The sequence below is a fragment of the Desmodus rotundus genome, chromosome 8, assembly GCF_022682495.2.
Source record: "Desmodus rotundus isolate HL8 chromosome 8, HLdesRot8A.1, whole genome shotgun sequence".
NCBI lineage: Eukaryota > Metazoa > Chordata > Mammalia > Chiroptera > Phyllostomidae > Desmodus > Desmodus rotundus.
Window position 1 is genome coordinate 61,253,855 of NC_071394.1, and position 26,550 is coordinate 61,280,404.

The 26,550-nt window shown below is 40.6% G+C and overlaps 1 protein-coding gene across 1 annotated transcript; it reads left to right on the forward strand.

Moving 5' to 3' along the window:
• The first annotated feature begins 912 nt into the window (after window positions 1-912).
• On the forward strand, window positions 913-26,542 carry CHMP4C (charged multivesicular body protein 4C). The gene is made up of 5 exons (XM_024578328.4): window positions 913-1,213; window positions 17,671-17,848; window positions 19,218-19,332; window positions 21,895-22,060; window positions 23,649-26,542. The coding sequence occupies exons 1-5, from the start codon at window positions 1,024-1,026 to the stop codon at window positions 23,711-23,713; spliced, it is 714 nt and encodes a 237-aa protein (XP_024434096.1). The 5' UTR covers window positions 913-1,023; the 3' UTR covers window positions 23,714-26,542.
• Window positions 26,543-26,550: the final 8 nt, after the last annotated feature.

Genomic DNA, 26,550 nt, shown 5'->3' on the forward strand with positions numbered 1-26,550 from the left:
CATGCTCAGTGTCAGCTGTACTCATTACATATTGGTGTCCTTTAAGCTTACCAAACTCTGCAGGTGGGACTGAGATAGTGAGCCCGAACAAAAGAATGTTTCTTTTCTCTGGGACATTTGCTCCTTTTATTATTTAGGTGTCTGTAAAGGCATCTGATGTAGAGCCAAACAGTCCCCCATTAGAAGTGTTTGCTACACTAACCATCATGCGGAATGCTTCCGTTTCCTAATTACAGAATTGAATGGAACAACCAAACTCACCCAGAAGTCCTGACATTGGTGAAAGAGATGACCACCATCTTTCAGCCACTTCAGACTATGTAAGGATGATGTAGAAATGGCCCGTGCAGACAGCAACCAGGCACACAGGGACCTGCCCAGATTTCTCATCTGCAGACAAGTCCCACAGACCAGCTGCTCCTAGATGAGCCTCCTACCACACACCTGCATCGTAGTAGCAGAACCCTCCACACACTCATACCCACAGGACACACACCTACACTGTCATGTTCTTATTCACAAGGACAGAGACTGGTGTACAGAACACTGTGCACACACACTCACAAACAAAAACACACAGCACATGTGTGGAATAAAACACTTTATTTGGGTGTCACATCACACACACACACACACACACACACACACACACACACACACTAGCGCTCGCGCGCTTTCAGGCCCCGCACAAGACCCCTGGGACGTGGGTTTGCTCTCCTTCACCTTGGGGCGTCCCCAGCGTGGACAAAGCCACAACTGCTGCACAACTCCGCTGCAGTCCTGCCGGAGTTTTGCACTTTTTCCGAGCTGTCCCGGAGCTCCCCATTCCAGTGGCGCCGGCGGCCAAGTTGGACTACAAGAGCCCTCCCCTCCCGGCCCGGCAGAGGGCGGGGCGCTGGCGCCAGGAAATACCCAGGAGTGTGTGTCACCTGCCCCGAACCCTTGTTGATTCCCAGGAGCGCCGCCTTTGAGGTCGGAACCCGAGACGGACTACGATTTTTCCTGGGCCCTAGATCCCCAGACATGAGCAAGTTGGGCAAGTTCTTTAAAGGGGGAGGCTCTTCTAAGAGCCGAGCGGCTCCCAGCCCCCAGGAAGCCCTGGCCCGACTTCGGGAGACTGAGGAGATGCTGGGCAAGAAACAGGAGTACCTGGAAAACCGCATCCAGAGAGAACTCGTGCTGGCCAAGAAGCACGGCACGCACAATAAGCGAGGTAGGTTCAGGCTGCCCCAGGCGTGGGCTCCCACCCACCTAGTTCTGGCCCACAACACCTGCCCCCCTGGCGGCCAGGTGTGCTCCCTCAGCTTTTCTAGGAATTGACACTGACCCTCCAGGGCTGGGACTGCAGGGAGCTGAACCAGGCACGGTTCTGGAGGGCAAGGTGATCAAGAGGAATAATAGGCAATATTTTAAAAACTCAAAATGAATGCAAAAAATCCACGATGAACGAAATATCAAAATTTTAAATAAAGACAGGATCGGTATTATTGATTTTATTCCCTCTTGATTCTTACGTGTAGTGCACAACACTTATTTAAAATTCTTTTTTAAAAAATGTGCTGTTTTTTTCAACATGGATTTTGCCATTCATTTGTTTTAAATATATGGCATGAAAATATTATTTATCTTGATTACTGATTTTTTTTGGTGCTCCCTGAAACATTGTAACTGGCTGGTCTCACCGCAGTCCAGCCCTGCTGACCTCAACACTAAATATTAGGTTTTCTACTGTGTGTTTGCATGCTGAACCACACATTTCAATTTGCGTGGAAATCGCCAGTGAAGTACATTCTACTACATTCTGGTGCCTCAGCTGTTGAAAACTTCAGTTGGCTGAGTGAAGGTGAGTGAGACATTATAACAACAACAACAAAACAAAACAAAAAAGTCAGGGAATTAATTATTGAAGTTCCTATCACTGGTTTTTACCAACCACCCTCAAGGAACTTTGAGTCAGTAATGAAACTTAGTGTTCTATTGTACCTTGAACCCTTTATTCTTTGCCAGAGTTAATTGGTTTCTTCAGTGTACAGCTCTCTATAGAGAATAAAACAGCAGCAGGGGAACATACAAAATCCGGCAAGAAGTTGAAGGGATTTGCTCTTGTAACTGGAGGTCAATGGCAGACCCAGAAATAGAAGTGGCCATACAGGACTCTGCACTGCCAAATCTTGAATGCCTCCTTAAGTCATAATGACCCTTGGGAGACTGAGGTCCCTCCAAGTGATGCCATCATTGTTAAACACAGGAAAGGAATAATGGAGTTGACCTTGAAACCCTGTGGCTCTCATAAAAATGCTCCCGAAACATTTGTACCCACTTATTACCAGCAATAAGAAGGTCAAGTTTTATTTTTTTTCTGCCACTGTGTGTAACTTTTGACCATATTATAGTCTGTTTTCGAGTTAAATGCTGGTTTCTATTTTTGCTTTATGTCTGAAAATATTTTGGCAATTTCTACAGGGAAACTATGCTGCTGTGGCTTGCCAAAAAAAGCATCAGTCATTCTGTTCCTCCATCTCCCTCTCCGATGTGATATGCACTCTGACATTTGCTTAGTGTCTGTCAAGGGTTTTCTTTTCTTTTTTGTTTTGTCATCCATTTGGATCTGTTTAAAGCTCTCTCTACAGTGGTTGCTCAGTAAATAGTGGTTTAAAAAACCTGAAAAATTGAACATCTCCTTCTAGAAAGTGGTAAAAATATAGATTTACTTTCAGAAGACAAAAATGTAAAATAAATATAGAAATGTTCTAAAATCGGCAATGCACTAAAGTGTATACCAGTAAACTTTGTAAAGACACCAAAAAATACTAAAGACAAAACTAAGAACATCAACCTACTTTCCTTAAATCAGGGAAGTTACATACAAATGCCACTATCAAGTGCAATTTATCCATTGGTGTCAGAAAGCCATTTACTTTGTGTCATTTATCCTTGGGAACTTCATTGATGTTAGCCCAACCCTGGTTCTACAGTGGCTTTGGGATTAGAGAGGCTGGTTAGCAAGAGGTCATCTATAAGCTGAATTACGGAAAGAATTCAGTTAGACCATTCTTTGGAAACATTGTTAATAATCATTATCACCAAATAAACTAGGTAACTTCATATATACATAGGTACTGACTTCCATCAGCCACCAGGAAATATTTTCACCCACGTCATAAAGACCAATATACATGGTACTAAATGGACCTTGTGTTTCTCATTGTTGGTACAAGAATGGCCGTAATTTACGTGATGAGCAGAGTTACTTCTAGAGGTGGTTGGCCACCTAACATGTCAAGAATACTAGTTGAGTGGCCAGCTAGCATTGTGTCAGAAAGGACCATACACCTGGCCTGTACAAATTCTTTAGTGATCTATTTCTCTACAATAACAGGAGTCTTTTTTAAAAAATTATTTATTTATTTATTTATTTTTAGGGAGAGGGAAGGGAAGGAGAAAGAGAGGGAGAGAAAACATCGATTGGTTGCCTCTCGCACACCCCCAACTGGGGAGCTGGCCCAAAACCCAGGCATGTGCCATGGCCAGTAACCAGTGGCCAGTGGCCTTTAGGTTTGTGGGATGATGCCCAACCCACTGAGCCACACCAGTCAGGGCAACAACAACAGAAATCTTGACAGCATTCTGTATGTCAAAAATGGGTTTTATTGGTAAAATGAGTAATTCATATTAGTATAATAAATGTGAAATGGGGTCTCACTGGTGAAGTTGTGGGTATTCTAAACACATGGGCTGGCTAAAGTAGTTTAAAACCCTTCCCTGCTCCCTAAGTAAGAATGGATGGTAGAAATTTGCTGGGTGTATAATTAACTCAACATTAGGGTGGTACCTGAGTCTCAACTTCAACTCAGTGCCTTGTCCAGTCCTTGGTTCAGGCGGCTCTCTGACCGCATGCACCTCCCACAGGGCACAGCACTGTGCCAGGGAGTGTCACTGTGTCTCCAGTGAACTTTTCAGTCACGGTGTATTGAACCTAAAGAGACAGAGAGTTGGGACTTCACTGAGCTCGTGGAACAGGTTGGCAAACTGCTTTTTGCCTGCTTGGCCAATGTGTGTTTGTTTAATAAGTATATCTGCAAAACTTAGCGTGAGACCTGCCTTCACCATAACTCATAGCAAGTAGCAAGGTTGTGCAGTGGCAGCTAATTCTTCCTGCTTCGAACCTCCTTGGCAGTTACCATAGTCTACCAGAACGGCCCTCACTGTGCATCACCAAACTGGCTCTGCAACAGGCATGATATTTGAGGCCCTGCTGATCTAAAAGAGTAACATTTGGAGCAAGACATAATTTGGTTAAAAACTTTGGGAGGTCAGACGTCTTCAATGCAGTTTTTTTAGAGACTGTAGATTTCCTACACTATAATAATCTGCTTGTGGAAAAGCAAACTTTTTATATATCACTTAAATTTTTTCTCCTCCTGCTGACCACCATTATCTAGAACAGTTTTCAGTCCTTTCTGTATATTAAAGTCCCCTTGATGCCGGGGTCCCAGCCCTGTAGATTCTGGTATAATAGGCTGGGGTGTGGCTTGGGAACCAGATGATTCTTTCCAGTGTCTTAGGCTAAGGATTAGGACACTAAATCCATAGTAATGTTAATGAGGCAGAGATACAAGTCCTCTTAGTCTTCCATTGCTTCCTCCCCTTTTTCATATCATGGCTCCAGGGGCACTGATGATATTTGTATGCTTCACTGGCTGGTGGCCTCAGGAGCTGATGGAACACTGTGGTCCCTTCCTGCCACAATGGATTGATGGTATAGCTTAGGGGTCACTGTTCTAACCCCCTTATGAATGTGTATATATATATATATATGTGTATATATATATATATGTATATATATATATACTTATCTATATATATGACCAAGAAATGGTCATAGGGATCTCACTTAAATATAATATTCTGATCCAATTTTTTCACATTTGATAGAAAGTGATTTAGTGTTACAGTAGAGAGCCAGGGCGTCAAAGCAGACAGCCCTGAGGCCCAGCCAGGCCCTGCCATTTAGAAACTGGGTAACTTTAGACCACTTTCTTGGCCTAATTCTCAGTTTCCTTATCTGCATAATGGTGATGATAAGGTTGATTCCAGAGCTATGAGGATTAATGACTTTGTGTGTAGCCCTTAATTCAGTATTTTATAAATATCAGCTAATGTAGCGATAGCTCTTTTTTTTTTTTTAAGCTGAAACTGGCTTCCTATTAAGTTCCATTTATTGGCCCAAATTGTGTCTTTTGGAATAACAGGGAATAAATCTTCTCCATCTGTGTGACATAAAGAGGTTTTTTCTACATATTTAAGGACAGGAGTCACTTCTCTGAGTCTCAAACTCAACAAACCTCAGTGGCTTTCTCAGTTTCCCCTCCTAGACTGAACTTGCCTCACCAGGGCTGGGTCCAGGGCGAGGCCAGGGAGACCCCCTAAGACACACTTGTGTGACCTGTGGGTGAAAGCCCCTTAAATTCCCACCCTAGGTACCCTCTTTCTCCCTCACACTAAGCCTGGCTCTGTTGCTTACCTTGTCCCAGGAAAAGCAACAAATCCAAATGTTATTATGTGAAAAAGGATGTCCAGTCTGGAGGATTGTGGGCCTCAGGCTGTTGGTCTGTTAGAGAAGAAAGGCTGAGACAGACAGGAGGCAAATTGAGCCCAAATCCCTATCATTGCATGTAATTCCAGTGAGAACCTGGTGCTGAGGCTACTTCACCTCTTCATCAGGTGTCTGGTGAATGAGACCCCAAGGCAGAGTCTTGAGTAAGAAGCTACTTTGCAGCCTGAGCATTTTTTGACGAGGGTAAATTTGCTTTCAGAGTCATGGTTCAGATGTGGATGTCCTCAGAGCTGGTGTGTACACAGTCCTGCTGGCTTAGCTCAATGTTGGAACCTCTTTGGGCTCTTGAATTGCTTTTTATTATCATTGTCATGGAGCTGAATTCTGCAATTGCAGACACTGGGGACCAGAGGACTTCTGTGTGAAGAGAACCATGTCTGTGTCAGCTAGTTCGGTGCAGTGTTGCAGGGGCAGAAGCGTGGCGGAGGTGTAATAAGACAGACCAACTACAGGTCCCAGAGGACAGAAGTCCCCCTGGGAGAGATCCCTTACATGGTGACCTCCTTTCTTAAGAGTTTCTCAAAATGTGCTCCTTAGGTAACCTGCATTGGAAGTCCTGGAATGTGTCTGTTAAAACGTACAGTCACAAGTACCCCCTTAAACTTCTGATTTAATAGGTCGAGTGTAGGGTCCATAAACTGAATTTTGAACAAGTGACTCCGTGGTTCTGATGTGCACACACTACAGTGTGAGGACCTGACGTGTTTTCTTCCCTCATCACTCCTATTCCTCCCTCCTTCATCCTCACTGGGATACCTGGATGAAGAATATCTCTGCTGCCCCTCTGTTCATCAGTGAGGGACCATTTGCAGAGTTTCTGATGGGTCCTCCTTAGCTGCCTGAACCAGTTTCCTTTAGGGAGGTTCACGTGTACTGTGATCCCCAACCCTCATGAAGGGCCTCAGCATTCTCCAGGGTTCAAATGACAACCAAGCATCACAATCAAGTGTTCTGTGTGCCTCCGGTTACCCGATCACTTTGTACCATACTCTGTACTCTAGGGGCTGGGCGGAGAGTGAGTTGTATTCTTAGGGCAATAACAACAACCAGTGTCTGGGCATTCTCTCTTCTGGAAAACACAGATCAGTGGAAATAAGACCCTCCTTCAGTCCCCTTCCCCATTTTCTCCCCAACCTTAGAGCTCCCCAGGCTCCCACTCCGTGGTGGGGGGCCCCAACACACCTGAACCAGCCTCTGAGCCCTATCACTTTCACTGTAGTTTAAAATTTCTCACTTTCCTCCTAACTCCCTCTCCCCTGGGAGCCTTGGAGAGAATCCTAGCACTTACTGTCTCTCACACACTTAGGTACCCATCAGTCCAAGGGCCCTGCTATCTCTTCGTTCTGTTAAACAGCCTTGTTTGCCTGTGCTTTTTCAGATGCTATATCATGTCCTTCTCCATTGAATTTGGAAAGAGTTAAAACTCCCAGCCAGATTGACCTTCTCCCCTTTATTAAATCAATATATTAAACTGTCATTTGTGATTTTACATATATTTATATTAAATATCATTTTATTTTCAGTTGTCTTAAAATTACGATTTCTAAGAGCTGTTTCTTTTAGTTGAATCAGACACAAATTTAATCAGCAGCCTTTTTGTGGCTATCAAAATCCTTGCTACATATATTTAATAAGACAGAACTGAGGGTAGAGCCTCGTGACATGCCACTAGAGACCTCAGTCCCGGACAAGCTCTGAGTGATAGCAGTGGTGTTTAATATAAGATTCAGCAAGGGCATGATGACCAGTGTGACAAATCAACACTGAATGAGTTATTTATCTAGTGATGAATACAACTGACCTGCATTTGTAGCCCCATATCAGCTTAATTTTCCAAACTTTCCTCTTTTCTCTGACAATGCCGCAATATACCTTGTGAATTATTTTCCTAAAACCAGACTACATTCACACACTTCTGGTTCACAAATCCTGGTTTATGTGCTGACAGTGTGATCTTGTCATCCTATCACCTGGAGAGCTTTTTAAAATTTTGTTTCAAGAGATCTGGAATAAGATTCAGAATTGTGTTACTCACAGCTTTCTGAATGATTCTGATGTGAGCAGGTTAAAGGGACAGTGGTAGGCTTGGTTTTTCCTTAAGTCAGCTTCCAGGAACCTAAAGTAAAGACAGCAATGAGATTAGTTGGGTATTTGTTTTTTATTGTTGTGAACTCATACTGTCTTCTTCTTTTTTTTTTCCATCATAAACTAGAGGGTAGAGTATTTCTATTCTAGAAGCATTCTTTCAATTCTCTGTGGCACCAATTTTGACAGTTTGCCGACGTGTTCTAGCTATTTCTAGAACAGTAATTGGTACTGTTTCTTGTGTTATGTAACCTTACTTCTAGTTTGCTTTTTTCCTTCATGAATTTGAAGCAGTTATTATAAATATTGGAACATTCATTCTTCTTCTTCATGTAAATTCCACAAAGCTGGATAATAGAGCACCACATTTGGGGAAATACTTACATAAATCAAAGAATAGAAATTTCCTTGATTGATGCTATTTTGCTTATGGAAATATTTGGACTTAGTCCAGAGTTTATATGGTCCTGCTTTAAAGCAGTCAGAGCTCCTAAACCTGGACCAATGGCTGTTTCAGTTCACGGCTAAGCCCTTTACCCAGGTATTTCTCACTTGTGGGTGTTTGCAGGGAGGGAATGAGGGGTAGTCAGAAATGCCCTCACCCACCCACCCTGGGCCATCTCCATCAACCTTTCCTCAGTCTAGCAATCTAGTGACTCTAATACCAACACGGTCATTGCTGCCATCAAAGTAAAGCAAGCCCCTCAAAAGCAAGCAAACAAGAATGGTGTTTTTAAAATTACAGGAAAGGGAAAGCTGATTATTCTCTATTAAAAGTCAGAAAACCTTACATTAGAAGTTAAATTCTTTATTTAAAAATTAAAGTTTAATGTAAACCATCTAACTTAAATAAAACGATCTAACTTAAGTAAAATAAAGACTAAATTTTATATTTGGCTTACATATAAATGTAGAGGAACAAAATTATGCAACCAAATATTTGACAGGCACTTAGGGCATTTATTTTCTATTTTCACATGAATTTCTAGTGACTCTTTTGGTCTTTTCGCATTGGGTTGTGTGCTCCCCAGTCATAATGGGTGTGTCTTATTTGCTGCGGTAGGAACATTGTTCAACAGGCCTTTTTCAGTGAGCAGCGCTATTTACATGAGCAATGCTTTCCATATCTTTTATACCTATAAAATGAAAATAAATATAGCTTTGGAGCCTGAGCAGAGATAGCATTCTAACTCAAAATTTCTAAAAAACTGCAGCAAGAAAAATTATGATTATGTTAAATCAATATATGCATATTTTAAAGGTCACATGTACAAGACCCTATAATTTTGTGAGCAGTTTGAAAAACTTTATGTAAACTCTCTTGATTTACTAGATATTGTTCTCCTATTTATATTTGAGAATTTCAAGAATATTATAGTTCATCACCAAGTGCGAGGAAATCTCTTTTTAAAGAATTTCAAATAGTAATAGTCATCGTGAGGACAGAGCCTATGTATTTCTCAAGATTTGATGGTAATAGTATCGCAAAGGAGTAATCATACAGTTACAGACAGTGAGAGCCAAGAGGGGCCACAGGCTTATAGTTTGTTGGTTCTCAGGAGTCCCTGTAAGCCATAGGCACAGTGGTGGTGAATATTACTGCATCATAGAACAGGAAATACTTTTTTACAAGTAGAATATAAAAACATATTCTAGAACACACACACGTACAAACATACATACATATACACACACATATATAACATACACACAATATAAAATTACATCAATAGGTACATGCGTCTATTCTGTAGAATTAAGCAAAATCACTACTTCTGAATTTTTCTGTTTAATATTGCTGGGTTTAATATTGCTATTCATACTCTTTTCTCCTATATTCTAGGCAGTAGCAGGCCTACAGAGTTACCGATTTGTGAGCTTACAAAAATGTTAGTAGTGAGTAAAAAAACTCATTCAAGTAGTTATTTATTCTGCCTGATGTCCAACATTATTCTTTGTCCAACAAAGAATATCAAGTAGATTTTAATTAATACATTGGTATATTGTTCCAATAACAGATTAATTCTATTTGCTTGGCAATTGACCAAGGAAGCAATTGTTTATAAGAAATAAGAATTTCAGCATTTATTTCAAATGTCTTCTACGCAAGCATTTCTTCCTTTTATAATAACTCATGGTGGATAGCACTTGGAGGCCATGATCTTCCCCTCTGTGATCCACCTGCTGTGATCATCCGTGTGTGATGTCCTGGTGGTAAGAACTGCCTCCTCTCCAACGAGGACGAGAGCATTGTTTCTGTTGGAAAATAACCTTAGTTTCCTTTGTCCATTTGTGTCTTTCTGGAGATGGGAGAGGGCACTGATCACTCTCCTTCTAATCTTTTATATTTTATAATATTAGTAACCACCATTTTTTTCCATTTTTTCTCTTCACAGAATTCAGCTCCACATTACCGGCTTGCTTACATCAATAGTTGTATTCCAAATGCCCGTTCCTAACAATGCCCCTCATTCACTCTCTGCAATCTCATTCTGTCACCATTCTCCCGGGCATCTGCTCTGTCTCTGTCTAATCATACATCATTGCTATGTCTTTCTTTAGCTTGCAGTTTCCCTTTCTGTGACATTTACTATTGGTGAGACCTCTGACAATACAGAGCTGGCAAGCTGCAGGGATCAGCTCAGTTCTGATGTTTACAGTCTCTGATTCCTAGTGGATCTCAGCCAGGAACTTGGCATGGTTCAGTAGGGAGGGTGGGGAGAGGGTCGAGGCTGGAAGGAATCCTCTGTGCAATGCCTTTTGTCACACATGTTCCCTAGTGAGCAGTGCTTGGCTAAATGTGTGGGCAGGCACCTGCTTTGTCATGGCCCCCTCTACGGAGCCTCCCCTCACTCTCCAGAGTGAGCTTACACATTCCTCTGTGTATCCACTGAGACTGTTACGCTTCTCTGCCTCCTCTACTACTTGAGGTGAAGGATGTGACTTATGTATGTTAGGATCCCCGGGCACAGTTCCTGAATCATACTAGGTGCTTAGTAAATGCTCGCTGAATGATGAATGAGGCTGAATGCCCATTTCCTCTGAGACTGTAGCCTCTGTCTTTGTCCCTGCAGAGGCCCACATGGTGCATGGCACATGGGAGATCCTCAGTGTGTCCTTGTCCCATGACAAATGAATGGATAAGGAATAGTTTATAAAAGTGATGAAGGCCAGGGGATTCATAACGGGGTAGCACTGGCCAAATAAGGTCAGAATTTTCTAGTAGGCCCCCCACCCCACCCAGTTGTTTCATGACTTTGAACTGAAACATTTTGGGTTTTATTCCATTTGTGGGATGCTAGTGATAATGCTTATCAGATTGTGTTTTTTGAGAACTAAAATGAGCTGCCACAAACAGAAAGTATTGTTTAGTTAAGTGATTTGTTTGTAAGAACAGGACTTACATTAAAGTTTCTTACATAAAACAACATGATTGTGAGACTTCCCAGTAAGAACAAAAGACAATGTAACCAATTATGTGTGACGTCTGTATCTTAAGCACTTTCTGGGGTTCCTCTTCCAAGCTTTACCTCTTAGTCCTCCTGTAGAGAGCATCCCTTTCCAGGAGAGGGGAGAGCTGTTATAACACAGTCTCGTATTTCACAGCCAGAATTGTCTGCAGTCATGGAGATGATGTTTCCTAAAAGGTTCTTCTTTTTTGCTAACTAATAGATTAACAATGCACACATGTGTACACCCTGAATGTGTAAAGAGCAACAGGTTCACCTTCAAAACCCAGGTGCTGTACTCATTATATGAGCAATGAAACTGCCACTCTTTTCTGCTATTTTGTTATTTTTCATAGATGACTGAAGCCTTCCTCTGGCAGCAAAGTAAAGTTGCATAGGGTTGGATTTCATCAAAGGGGTAATTTTTAAGTTTCAGTCCCAGTTGAGGGGACTAGAGTGAGGGTTCTTCATGGCTCCCCCAGGAGCAGAACACAAGGGACATTGTTCTGTGACTCCATTGCTGAGGGGCTGTGTCACTGTTAGGCGAGGAGACAAAATTTCCACCCCTGGCTGTTTCTCTACCACAAAGGAACACAGTAAATTCCTCTGTTTTAGGAAGGATGTTATCCAGGTTTCAGCAGGTGCTTTAATGCACACGCAGGAGCTTGGAAGATTAAATTGCAGCTTCTCCACAGGTTAAGTGGTACGGCTCTAAACATGTCCTTTTTTGCCAAATCACAAGCAATGCTTGATTTGCAGAATTTGTTGCATGTCTTTGAAAAAGTAGGGCTGTTACTTTCCCCAATTGTTTATTAAGAAACAAAGTCAGAGCCTGTCCAACTCATGGTTGGCCTGTGGCATCATCATTTCATGTGAGAAGCAGCTCACAGGGAGACTGCTCCCGGACACCTCTTGGCTCTTTGGAACAAAAAACCTCTTGTCTTCATGTTTGTGAGAAAGCTTACTGTGCCTGGCAGATGTCGAAAGACGGGTCAGGTGTCCTGGGGCCAGATCCAGTCATGCAGGAATCATCAGTTTTGCTCACACAGGTTTTTTTGAAAATTGTAAGTCAGCTTTTAAATGTGGGGATTTTGCATGCAAATCCAGATTTCTTGCTTCTTTGACTGGTGGAAGCCATGATCTAGACCTGAGTGTTTTGCCTCCATGAGCTCAGGCTTTTTTATGTTCTGCAGTCACCAGACATCCATTTTTCCTGTGGAATCCCTGATACAGGGCCTGTGTCACTGCCATTTATTGTCACGTTGGCAGCATCTTCTATTGTTGTAGCAGAGAAATGCTCCTCTATCTCCTCCTCTTTCACAGGTGAGCAGACACAGATGGCCATTCCCCTAATCTCTCTCTAATTCCCTGACCCTCATTACCTGCCAGGCACCCTCTGAGTTGAGGACTTCGGGGCAGGCCAGTCTGTAGTTTGTGGTGTGGTAATTGTATTGTGGTGAGATCTCGACTCTGGGTGAATGTTCTAATTTCAGCAAAAACATTTTGAAGAGGAAAAACCATACATTAACATAGGCATTTATGTGTTCAACCAGATTTGATCATTATCAATAACAAACATTCGTAAATTTGGGCATTATACAGGGTGGCTCCCGCCGTAGAGCTCTGACAAACTTGTGAAGGAGATGAGGGTAATCACAGAGTCCCTGATATTTAGTAAATACTCACTATGTGCTGAGCACTGCACTGAATACTTTTCACGTTATTTCATTTAATCCCCTACAACTGAGTGACTTACATCTGCACTTTCCAATAAGTGACTCATAGAAGGCCACAGCACTACGGATAGATGGAGCCTGGATTTGAAAGTAGGCAACTTCTCTTCAGAGTACAGGGTTCTGTTGTAATTTTCTAGACATGATTGTTGCTTTGTTGTTGTTATCATTCATATGGGAGAACATCACTTAAGAAGAGTCATTCACCAAGGTTTTATGGATAGTTATTAATTGGTAGGGGCAGGATTGAAATGTGAATTTGGTGACACCAAAGCCTCATCTTTTATACCAAATTGTGTTTCTTGATTTTCAGGAAAGTAATCTAAAATTAGTTCTTATTAGGAAACATGGTGTACTTTTTAGTGGAGAACTTAACATTTTTCTAAAAAAAAAGAAGATGCTTTTGGGTCCAAATAAGTGTAGCCGCTAAACCAGCCTGGCAAGATTGGGAGGAGACCCACTTCGAACATTCTGCTTCCGGGTATGGTGGTGGGTGGAGATGCGTATTTGGGGTATAGCTTCTTAGGACACTTTGCTGAAGAGCATTATGTTTTGCACCTACTGAAATGTGGAACTGATTTGTAAAATTATATTCCTTTCAGGATGAGTTGTGGTGAAATAAATGGGTAAGTTATTGCTCAGTAGCCTCAGAAATGATACACAATTTCATTAATGAGTGTTATATAAATCACTATTATTAATACTAATATCTAGTTGCTAAGACTCTATCATGCACAGGGACTATATAAAGTATTTTCTGTAAATTATCATTAATTATTAAAAATCATCCAGCCTTATGGGGATTACATTCCCATTTCCAGAACAGCAAACTGAAGCCTAAAGAAGTGAAATGACCTAGCCAAGAACATACACCGACCAAGTCATGGGAGAAGGATCAACACTCGTCCCTCAAGGCCATAATTTTTCTATTAAACCATGTTGTCATTATACTATGTGCATGAAGTTACCAGATTTATCCATTTAATGTTCATGCATTTCATTCTCTGTAAAATGGGCCAATAATTACGTCTACTCCTGGAGTCTGTGAGGGTTGGTGACTGAAACCCCGTGAGGGTGATGCACATAAAGCACGTCAGCTTGGCATGCAGCCGAGACTCAGTCAGTGCTGGTTTTTGTTATGTTTCTTGTTGGCCGTGTGCTAGGGGCTGGGGGAATGGGGGAAAAGAATCTTGCATCCAAGGGTTTGTAGTTAGTGTAGGGGAGGAGGAGTGGAATAGATTTTACAAATAATTATAATACAGTTGGATAAATGCAGCAGTAGCTGCAGGCCCGTAGGCAGGGTGTTAGCATAGGGTGGCGGGAGGCCCATTGGCCATTCACCCTCACACAACTCTGGTCATTAATGTAATGAGCCTCTCTGCAGAGTGAGATTGTTGGAAGGCCTTTATGCCAGATAACTTTAAAAAGATTGTTTTTGTTCTTTCCTAAAGGACAGATTACTAAACAAATAGAACTGTTCTATAAATAAAGTGTAAGTGCTGTTCAGCAAGAACTTAATTGTGGTGTTGCATCTGGAGAGAGAAGCAGAACAGAGCCTCCATAGTCTACAGGGAAGGCAGGGATGTGGAAGAAAGTACCACTCAGAAGAGTATCCATCATCCAAATTAAAACCTTTCTTTGGCACTGTAGGACCCCCCAGCTTGTCTAATTCCCCACCCAGTACAGGCAGCCTGCCTCCTGGCATGCCGCACTCACTTCTTCAGAGCTGTGGGCAGCCTTCACTTTCAAGAGACAGGCCCCATGGGGAACACACTTAGGTAATTACAAGAGGCACATCTACTCACACTAACTATTCTAGTCTTTTATTTATACATATAAACCTGTAATACAAGATCAGAAGAATTTTGAGGAAAGGTAATTGCATGAAAGAGAAGCATCGAAATATGCAAGCAAAAGAGCTAATGTAAGAAATAAACAAATATTGAGAACATAACTTGTATTAGTATCTTCAGGGAGGTTGCAGAGGCTATTGCCTTGTAAGACAAGAATGGTTATCATATAAATGAACAGCTAGAAGAAAAAGTTCTTAGAAATTAAAAATATAGTTAAAAACAAATAGGGCAAAGAAAGAATAAATAGAGATGAAGACTAGTTAGTGATATGAAATATAAAGTTAAGGAATTCTCCGAGAACACAGAACAAAAAGACAGATACATTGATAGACTCAGGACAGACCCAAGGAATTCAACATTCATTGTGTAGGGATTTCAAAGAAGAGAAAAATAGATAGAATGGTTTGGGCAGGGTCACAGTATAGATAATAATATAAAAATGAGTAGGGATTTCAGAAGAAAGACAGAAATAATGGAGAGAAAAGAAGTAACAAAAAATTAAAGAATACAATTTCCTTAAGATGAAGGAAGATTTGACTCTTGAGAATAAAAATACGTGAATATTTTTACTTAAGAAAAAAAAGGCATGTGCCTAAACCTATACTCATAAAATGTCCTAATTCCAAAGTAAAAAAGATCTTAAACATTTTCAGAGATGAAACAAGCAACCATATTATCTACAAGGGGAAGAGAAGAGTATTATTATTATTATCAAACTTTTGAAGTATTGGCTACCCAATGACAATAGAATAGTGTCTTAAAATTCTAAAAATATTCTGAACCTAGAATTCTGTAAAAATTCCAATTATCATTCAACTTTGAAACAAAATAAAGACATTTTCAGACCTGTAGGAGTTCAGAGACTTTATATCTATGTTACTTTTCTGAAAAAAAAAATTCAAGATTTATTTCGGTAAAAAAAAATCCAAGAAAGGATGATTAGGTTACCAAAGCAATAGTAAGAAAATAAGCCAGCAAACACTATAGTTGAGTGCAAATAACTGTTGAGATCGTGTCTGTCAAGTTTAATGCAATTGCTAAGAAAAGTTTCCTTAAGAATTAAAAAGATAATTAAAAACAACTAGTAATCATCTGGAATTGATAATACAATTGCAGATTACTTTAGTCAAACATTAGAAGGTTTGGGGTAGGAAAGGAATCTTTTTGGGAACAATACATTACAGATACTAATTAATTTTCAACATGGATAGAAAGTTAAGTTTAATTATATGTGTATATTTAAATGCAAGGGTATTCATTAGGAGAATAAATTTAGTATAAGTAACTGTCCAACAAATTAAAGGGGGAAAATATACAAGGAATATTTGATCAATCTACATAAAGACAAAAGAAACTGTACATATGTATGTATATATACAAAAGAAAACAAAAGGATGACAGTAAAAAGATCACATTATATAACATCAGTTATCACAATAAAGAAGAATAAGTTAAAGTCTTACATTAAAAGATAGAAACTATCTGACTGGGTTAAAAACAATCACACAAATATCCAGCTGTATGCTGTCATAATAAGTTTACCAAAAAAGAGCAAATATAAGACACTCTTGAAGTACAGGCTCCCGTAAAGTTATTATAGGCAAATTGTAACAGAAAGAAAGCAAAAATGTTAATTTAAATATAAAACAAAATGGAATTTAAGGCAAAAAAAGATTAATGGGACAGAGAGTAAATATTTCATATTGATCACCAATAAAACTGAACAAGAAAGTATAATGATTATGAGTTTCTGTGCATCAAACAAAAAGCACTGGAATAAATAAACCAAACATGTTGAAATTACAAGAAAAAATTGACCAAAACTGAGTTAGAAAAGAACCTTCTCTCAGAAATCTGTTGCAATAACTTGCATGTTTCACTTTGAAACCATTAACCTATTTGAGTTGTTTTGCCAGTTCCATTTAATTATCTTCTTAGTAACTTTCTTCTGCTGCTCTTTCCCTGCACTCTCCCTAAAAGCCTTATCACAACTCACATTTTAGTGCCTGTTTTGGGGTTCCTTCCAAGGTGCCATAGTCAAAAGAACTCTGTTGGTTTTGTGATTTCTGAGAGAAGCTGATAAGCTTATTTTGTTAAAATGCTAATAGCTGGGAATTTAGATATCTTTCTCTGAAGGCAACACTCTTCTCTCACCAGCTAATCCTTGCATGTGACTCTAGCAGCTTGCTTTCCCGGCCACTCAGGGAAAGATGTACCGTGTTTTTTGGACTATAAGACGCACCCCCCAAATTTGGGAGGAAAATGGGGGGTGCATCTTATAGTCTGAATGTAACTTACATTTACATTGGTGAAATATTATGTTATTTATGTTATTAAATATTTTACCACATTTTTTGCTTCAAATTTTTTCCCCTATTTTCCTCCTCTAAAACCTAGGTGCATCTCATGGTCCAAAAAATACGGTAACTGGCCATCTCATAATCCTTTCAGATCAAGACTTGCAGCTGGCTTCCTGGGTTTCAGACAGCCACTCACTGTTTACCTTCTAGCAAGTCATGTAATTTCTCCAGGTCTTGATTAACTTGTCTTTGAAATGAGGAAGCAGGGGTAGAATAAACAGTCATTAAAGTTCTTTTTTCCTCTAAAGGTTTATTTTCTTGTTACATTTTTATTCATATTTTTATACCTATTGTTTTTTAAAATCCAATTTCTGTGGTATATTTTATGGAATGTGGAAATGTAGTTTTCATTTGACACTTGCCAGAACTTTGGAAGAAAAGAATGCCATTGAAAATGTTTGAGGGCGTAGCACTTGGTCCGGCTCTCACCCTGGAGTTCCTCTGCTCCATCTGGTCTCCTCTTTGTCTGTAGGTGCCAACAATGCCAACTGTCACCAGTTGGTGCTGAACGAATGTCTCTCGACATTCGTGATTGGGATCTCTCCTTATAAATGTGGCTTCTCCCTTATTTAGCTGCGTTGCAGGCACTGAAGAGAAAGAAGAGGTTTGAGAAGCAGCTCACTCAGATTGATGGCACACTGTCCACGATCGAGTTCCAGAGAGAAGCCCTAGAGAACTCACACACCAATGCTGAGGTGCTGAGGAACATGGGCTTGGCGGCCAAGGCAATGAGAGCAGTTCATGAAAACATGTGAGTGACCTTCCTTCCCTCTGTCGTAAGTGCCCTCTCAGTTGGAAGAGCCGTTTGATGATTTCAGCAGGAATGGGCTTATCCTGTTGAGGCTCTTTGATATGTCAGAATGGAATGGTCCCTCAGAGAAAGCTTAGAAGTGATAGTGGCAGAAAACAAAATAAAAAACATGCAAACATGAAGGACATTTATTTTGCCCTTGAGGTTTACCAGTAACCTGACAATTATCTGACACTCCATCTTTTTAAAAAGGCTTACATGTCAGCATCTGGAACGTGTATCACCAAATCACAGGTGGTTTATCAACATCATCTCATTGTGCTCCTTTTGAGAAAAATTCACCCCAGGCCCAAACTTTAACTTCACCTTTCCTATACCCCCTTTAAAAAATAAATTCCTTATATATTTGTTTTAAATATGAGAATTGGGGTGGTTAGAGAATGGTAAGAAGTGTTCTTTTTCATTACTACATGAAAATATGTCAAAGTACTCAGCTTTTTCCACATACAGAAACTTTCTATAAGACTTACTCCATTGAGAATCAAAATTTCTGTGTTTAAGTTGCCTAATAAAGGGAAAACTTGTCACTTTTCTGGTACCCAATCCCTCCAGCTCTGGCCTAGTTTCAGAGCTGGAGGGATGGTTCAGAGACAGGGTCCTAGAGACGCAGTCCAGATCCTGTCATTCAGACCCTGGCAGCTTAGGCTGTTGGTTAAGGGCCGCTCAGGTGCTAGAAACTGCCTTTGAAGAAGCTGTCCAGATTCCTTTGCTGACATTGCTGATTCTTCTGACGGCTTCCTAGGCCTAATCCTGCCCTCACCTGTCATCTCCAAGGACAGCAGCAGGCCTGGGGTGGTCCTCAGGGAGTGAGGACCTTAGAGCAACTAGGCATTCTGGAAAATTGTCCTCTTGCTCCAGAACTCAGCTTCTATGAAAGGCTGCTGTCAGGTGGCAGCTGTGGAAAGCTGTCCTGGCTTATCTTAGCCACTGTGGTCCTCAGGGTTCCACAGCACCATTTCCTGCAGAGTCCATACGTAGTAGCATATATTTAAATTTTCCAAATGCCCTGACAGACAGAATTTCAAAAGGAGCCTATAAATATTGTAAATTATAAGATAAGTTGCTCTTTAGTGACTCCCAAATGTAGCAGTTGTTTAATACTTAGTGTATAGATGCCTGTACAGGATCATTCTTTTTTTTAATGTAAATTATTTTTAAAGTTAATAAATGTTATCATCGGGAATTTTTGTTATCCTATGGAAATAACTAAGAGTTTATATTAAATTGACTCATTCTTTCATATGGGAGTATATCTAAATTCGTAATTTTAAAGTAAAATTCTAAAATATTTTAACAAAATGTTTCCCAGGGATCTGAACAAAATAGATGATTTGATGCAAGAGATCACAGAGCAACAGGATGTTGCCCAAGAAATCTCCGAAGCATTTTCTCAGCGGGTTGGATTTGGTGATGACTTTGATGAGGTGGGTAACGTGGTATGAAGAATGGAGTGTTACGGCTGCTAAAAAAGACAGCTTCCCACCATCTACAGCAGAGAAGGCGCCTCAGTATTTCCTAAAGTACCATAAAAGAATAAATGATACTTGCTAGAAACATACTTAAGAGGGAAATTAAGTGTCGGTAGCTCTGATTTAAAGGAAAGATTAATACGGTTTGGCAAACAGCCTCCTAATTAAGCTTCTAGCTATTAAGAAAAGCAGTCTGTGATTATATAAAGTTAGTGACTTTTAATGGTGGAACCCTAATCAGCCCATTACAAGGAGGAATCGCTGCTTGCACATCTGCACAGAACAAAACAGACTGTCACTCTGCGAGAAACAGACGTATCATGCTCTGTGGTTGTTAAATTAGAGGTTAGGCTGTCTCCGTTCATTACTCAGGCTATGGAACAAAATAAATGTGGATGGGCATTATTAACACACACATTCCATTTGGATTCATCAGTCCAATAAAACAGACTCTCTTTAGAATGGTATCTGGGCTGTGAATTTCAATTGTTCTGTTCAAAGCACCCATACTCATACAGATACTCAAAGCCCAGATGTTCGTAACATTTAGAAATGTTTCCAGTTCTTAGGGTAGCATGGTGAAGACTCTGACTTCCTACACCTACCTGGTATTAAAAACAAAGCTTCTAATGAGGAAGACCTGGTTCTACAGAACCCTAGAAGATGAGAATTGGGTGTCAAGAACTTTAAAAAATGGTGTAGCTCAGCATTCAGGCCACACCCTATGGCCTGTTTTTGTGTGACCTGTCGAGGATGCTTTTTACACATTTAAAGGGTTGTAGAAGACAACAACACCAGTAACAATTGCAATAGAGAAGACTGACAGAGACCATGTGTGGTGAAACCTAAATTAGCGCTGTGTGGCTTTTTGGAGACAGTTTGCCCACCCTGGTTAGACTACCAGGCATCATAGGGCTCCAGGCTTATGACATCTGGGTTCTGACATTTATTATTAAACTTTGTGTAAGTCCCTTTACTTTTCTGGCCCTTCATTTTTCTCATCTATAAAATGAGAATTACTGGCTCATTACCTTATCTCTAAAATTTCTTAAATTCTAAAATCCCTTTATCAGTGAATAAATAAGTGGTTGGTACCTAGAGTCTGAAAACGAGGGAGGAGAGGATTATTCTGTCATGCTATTTGCTAAAGAAAATATCAGTATTTTTTTGGTGGTGTTGATCACTACTGCACACTAGGGAACTCTGGGTGCACGCTCAGTGTAGCACAGTGTGTTCTGCTGTTACTACATTTGCTGCATTTGTTCCTGATTGTTTTGTGAGCAAAAATAAGACATCAGAGTATTGATTCTGAAGGCACTCCATTTAGATAGCCTGTGGACAACCACAGAGCACACAACTACACTGACCACACTATTTCACATGCATTTCGTGTTTTTTTCCCCTTTTCATGAGGTAGATAGAACAGTGGTCAATCATTTAGTTCGCTGCCTAATGCCCATTGACTTCATGAAATGTGGTTGGCTTAAATATCTCCTCTCTTGGTCCCTAGTATTATTACTCTCATTTTAATACAGGATAAATATTTGTTTATGTGCCTTTCTCCTACATTCAGTAATAAGCTCCTTCCAGGTAGGGACTGTTGGTTGAACTTTGCTTCCCTGGTTCAAGTTCTGTACCTGGCCAGGAGTGAGCTCTCAATCAGTTTGTTCAATCATGAATGAATAGATGAAGACTTTCCTTGAACAAATATAAGAGTGTCTTAGGTCATTTGTAATGGGGACAACCTCAAAATTCTAATGATGACAAATTTAGCTTAGACTCTGGGCCTCTCTCAGTGGTTGAACTCTACCTGAGGACACATGGAGCCAGGTAGATCTGGACTACCACAAGTCATCACCTACCTGTCATAAGGTGACTTACATTCTTAAAGTCCCCAACTAGTCTTGTGTGTCTAAGGTTCTCGGGATAGAGAGTAGCTTAGGATTAAACCAGACCCTCTGAGATTGTTGCTAAAAGAAAGGAATACAGTGTACCTACCTTGGGTTGAAATTTACATAACCCAAACACATATTGGCTTGGGTAATTTAACAAAGAAATCATAGTATCTTTGATTCTTTTTACTTTCTGTACATTATAAATTTTGCTATACCTGTTGCTTATTTTTAATAACATTAACCCAAATGAAAATATAACCTCCAGTTAAGGTTTCACAGCTTCTTAATTTTTAACAGTAGAAAAGAAAAGATGCATTGGAAAAGGGATGGGCAAGCTGTAGATTTCCTGGGAACTGTGGAAGTTTTCTATTCAGTTAGCACAAATTATTTGAATAACTATTTACTGAAGTATTTATAAGATTAGCTATGACAAATTTGCACAACCCCAAATATTCATTTTTTAATCATTGCTCAGTGTTGCAAAAAAGACTTAGTCTTAACATAAATATTCCATTTGACTGGGTTCTCACATATCAATTGGGTAGCAGATGTTCTTGTTATTGTGTCTGAGGAAACCTACTGCTTGAAACACTAACTCTGTAATTCTTTCTTCTGTGATCAGGATGAGTTGATGGCAGAACTGGAAGAATTGGAGCAGGAAGAATTAAATAAGAAGATGACAAATATTCGACTTCCAGATGTGCCTTCCTCCTCCCTCCCAGCACAGCCGGACAGAATGCCAGGTAGAATGAGGGGCGCGTCATCCACTGCACAGAGGTCCCAAGCAGGTATGTCCCCACCTCCACTACCTGTGGTCACATAGTTGCCTACAATGATAGCCTGATCTGTATCTCTGTTAGCACTTGTATTTTATATTCCATAAATATACAAGAGGGCCCCCCAAAATGGAATTTATTTATAAAAATTGTGTATTTATTCTTACATGTTTAAACTTCCATCACCTTCAAAGTATTCTCCATTTGATGCAATATACCTACTGACACTTTTTTCCACTGCCCAAAACAGTTTTTGAAGTTGTCAATTCTGATGCCTTTTAGTGCTTCTGCCGTTTTTTGTTTCACCTCTTTCATATTGGCAAAACATTTACTTTTGAGGACTTTTTTCATCTGGGGAAACAAAAAAGTCCCTTGGGGTGAGACTGAGTGAATAAGGAGGGTGGGGAACAGGGGTCATGCTGTTTTTGGTCAAAAACTGCTAAACACTCATTGCAGTGTGGGCAGGTGTGCTTGTAACTCACCCACCATGAAATGGGCGAAAACATTGAAAGAGTCAAAAAAATTCACTGAAGCTGAATGCAGCCTCTCACAACAATGCCAGCTGGTGTGGGGGGCTCTGTCCCACAGAGATCCCACAGCCACCACGGATGAGAATAAGTCTACCAAGACATGATCTGCTTGGGGAGGAAAGGCTGACCAGTCTCTCAGAGGAGAAAAGTCTTGAGCCTCTCTTTCAATGGGCTTTTATTGAGTTTAGCTTGCATAGTGATGCATATCAAAGAAAGGAGGTATGGTTTACAAATAATATTTCCGGGGTCATGGGTGTCCTTTTGTGTCAGGGTCTGGTAGACAGGGTGATGCCAGTTGGCTGTAAGAGCTTGGGAAACAAACTTATTTTGTGCCTGGACCCTTAACATTTAAATTGAAGACATTCTTAGCAAAGCAGGTTTCACAGGACTTTATGGATTCTTTCTTAGGCCTGATCGTCCCCCACCAGGAACCGCCCTTTCTGGCACAAGACTGCATGCACCTTCCTTTGGCATTGCTTCAGGCTTGAATCAGGCAGGGAAAGCCAGGCAGCCAAGAGATTAGGAGACTTTTTACAGATAGAATGAGGACTCAGGCTATGATAAAGCCGAGGGGTGAGGATCTTTTGTCCCTCCTCCACAATCCCCTAAGTCCTTCCCTGATGTCCCCTTCTCGACTATGCCTGTCTTAGGTTGTTCTTCCCTTGAGGAATCTTACCCATCATGGACAATCCAGCCATCCTCCAGGGGCCAAGCAGGGTGAAGTAAAGGGGGCAGAGGCTGTATCCCTGCTGGGAGGATAAGTTTTGTCTCCTTAGTAGCTTATGGTCCCAAGGTCTCCTAGCTGTGGGGCCTTTTTGCCTGTCGGCGATTTACAGCTCCTGAAACCAGGCAGGATAGCTCCCAACAAGCTGGTACACTGATGCAGATGGGTTCCTAGAACACTCACCTAGTGGGGGAAGCCTGTACTACAAGGGACCCACCCTCCAGGACGTAATTCCATTTTGGGGGGGTATCCCCTTATACACCTTTGTAGACATAATTCATACCTGTTTTTAATGCTAAAGTATGAATGTCACCAATTACTTATTTTTATACATTTTATGTTCCAGTCTCTTCTAGGAGGGCAGAAGAAGAGGAGGATGACATCAAACACTTGGCAGCTTGGGCTACTTAAAAGGGAAATGGAATTTTTTGAGACCTAAATTAATGACCTCCATATAGGACATAAAAAATATTTTTGCCAAGTTCAGAAGTTAACAGAGACCCTGTTTCACATTTACACTGGATGAGTAATTGTGTTTTAAGCCTCATAAGTAAAAGTTAAAGAAAGGAGTCATACCAGACAGAAGCAGGGATGGAAAGGGACTACTGGTGGCATCTTGGAGGACCTCTCTGCAAGGATGGGAGGGGCCCATGCCTTGCTCACTACTGAATTCCTGTCCTGGAACATAGGTGGTGCTCTCTCTGTTGACAAGAAACTGACATCTGTTCACATATAAAACATATAATCGTTTAGAAGCCATTGAAGAGTGATGTGTCTGTGATAGCTGGAACAATGACTTTCTATTCTATGCAAGTGCAAGTGGGCTGTGTTTCCATGTCAGTGGATATGGTACCCACAGTAGATGGAAATACACAGTGTCTCTAGTAGAAGAGATGTCATGTGGGGCAGTCCTGTGCCAGTCTATACATAGTTTCACTTTAGTTTTGTAATTTGAAATCTTAAAGGATTTTAAATTGACATTTATTATGCCAATTAAGCTTGGAATGGGGCAGTGTGCATTTCCCAGAATGTCTGAAAGCGCTAGGAACTCACGCCACTGAGCGTGGATCTCCTGAGTGTCATTCAGCGGCTTAGGAAGCTGTGTGACAGCCTGGGGCCATTATGATGCTGCTTCAGTGGCTGAATGTGTAAATGTTCATGCTTTCCGTCCTATGCTCTCTTGTTCTTTAATTTACACTTTGCAGCCTATTTCTTGTAAATACATTAAAATATAGGCCCTTAAAAGTATATCTTGAATGACATTTTGGCTATAATTATTATTATTATTATTTTTTTACTGTGTCAAATCTTTTTATTTCCAGCAATCAAAACATTGCCTTTTCTTTTTTCCTTTCTAAGTAGACATTATTTTTTAGAGCAGTTTTAGGTTCACAGCAAAATAGAGCAGGAAGTACAGAGTTCCCATATATCCCTGCCCCCACACACATAGCCTCTTCCACTGTCAACATCCTGTACCAGCAAATTGGTTAATTTCGAGTTGACTGATGCCCTTAACTTTTGGGAAAATAAGCAGTTTGATATAGCCTGACATCATTCTGAAATTTGTTTTATAACATTTCTCTCACTTTAGAAATTATTATATAATTATTTTTAAATGGAAGTATATTACAAAGTTATGTATTGCCCAAAATATGTCGTGAAGCATAAAATGACAATGTCATTACATAAAATGTTCTAGTGTTCCCTACATTTGCTTAGCAACATAGTGAAATGGAGAGAACACTGGATGTGGAGAGAGGGTCCTGATTCCGGCCCCTGCCCTGCCACTTACACAGTAAGGAAGAGGCATGAACTCCAAGCCTTTTTGTCTTTATTGGGGAAGCTAAGGGTTGGACTTGATCTCTAATGGACCGATCTTGCCACAGGCCTTTTGCATATTGCTGTTCTTCTTAGTAGTCTTCTTACCCTCCACAACACAGGTACCAAATCTTATTTCCTAAGTCTTAGTTAAAATGTTCATTATCTTGGGAAACTTTTCTAAATGCACAGACAAAATTGGGTCTCCCTGTTAAATGAGTCCATAGCACACTGCTTTCTCTCCTGTCACGGTTCACTTTGTGTATTTACTTGAATTATTACTCAATTATCACTGTTCTTCCCTGTTGGTCTGTGGTGATCTTAAGGGTGTGAGCTGTATCTCTTTCAGTTCAATAGGGTACCCCCAGCACCCTGCATAGTTCCTTGTACACAGTAGGCATTCGGGAAATATTTGATAAATAAATGGAGATTAAGTTTTTACATCTTTTGGGCCATCACAGGAACTTGATTGACCTTCTATCTTCAAAAATGGACAAAATACATGAAACAACAGTTTCTAGACATTGGACAACAGACAGCCCTAGACTGATTCCTGAGAAAGAAACCAATAAAGTGAGTCCTCACTGCCCCAGCTCACTGCCTTCACAGGGGAGGGAACTCAAAGAGAGCCTGGTGGTCTTAGAGGGGGAGGAGAGAGAGAGAGAGTGTGTGTGCACGCTCTGGAGATCAGATCAGCAGAGGGGTCCCTGCAGTCTGGCTGAGCGCTGATCTGCGTACATGTGTTACAAATTTACTGAGGCCCAGAAGAAACACTGGGGAGAAGTAGGCAGATCAATCCCAGAGCTCACGCAGGGCCAGGAACAGTTTGTGTTCCCACTAGCCATTGTGGAAAGGCCTGATACAGGGGGCATCAGACTGAGTCCTCAGAAGGGCATTGCCTCAGTAGTGAGGTCAAATTTTGCCTCAACTAAAGGATGTCTGGATCCACCCTGAAAAACTTAAAGGTAAACTTCAAAAGAATGAAATGATACTGAGTCACCTAACTGCATCCTGGGTCAAAACCCCCTAATACTTAAAGGAATATAAAAGCTAACAAGTAACAACAGAGCAACTAAAATAAAACCGTGGCCCTGACTGGTGTGGCTCATTTTGTTGGGCATTGCTCCATGAGGCTAAAGATCACAGTTTCGATTCCAGGTCAGGGCACATGCCTGGGTTGTGGGTTCAGTCCCCGGTTGGGGTGTAGGAGACGCAACAGATCTATAGTTTCTCTATAAATAAGTAAATAAATACATAATCTTTAAAATAAAATGAAATAAAACCCTGACACCCAAATCTTTTAATTTCAAAGATTTAGTATAAAAGGAACGTAGAATGTCTCATTAATACTTTTATATTGATTTCATGTTGAAATATTATTTTAGATGTATTGGGTTAAATAAAATACATTATTAAAATTTATTTCACCT

Coding starts and splice junctions, on each gene's coding strand:
- CHMP4C (XM_024578328.4), top strand. CDS start 1,024: ATGAGCAAGTTGGGCAAGTTCTTTAAAGGGGGAGGCTCTTCTAAGAGC. Junction 1,214..17,670: donor CGGCACGCACAATAAGCGAG/GTAGGTTCAGGC, acceptor TCCCTTATTTAG/CTGCGTTGCAGGCACTGAAG. Junction 22,061..23,648: donor TGCACAGAGGTCCCAAGCAG/GTATGTCCCCAC, acceptor TTTATGTTCCAG/TCTCTTCTAGGAGGGCAGAA.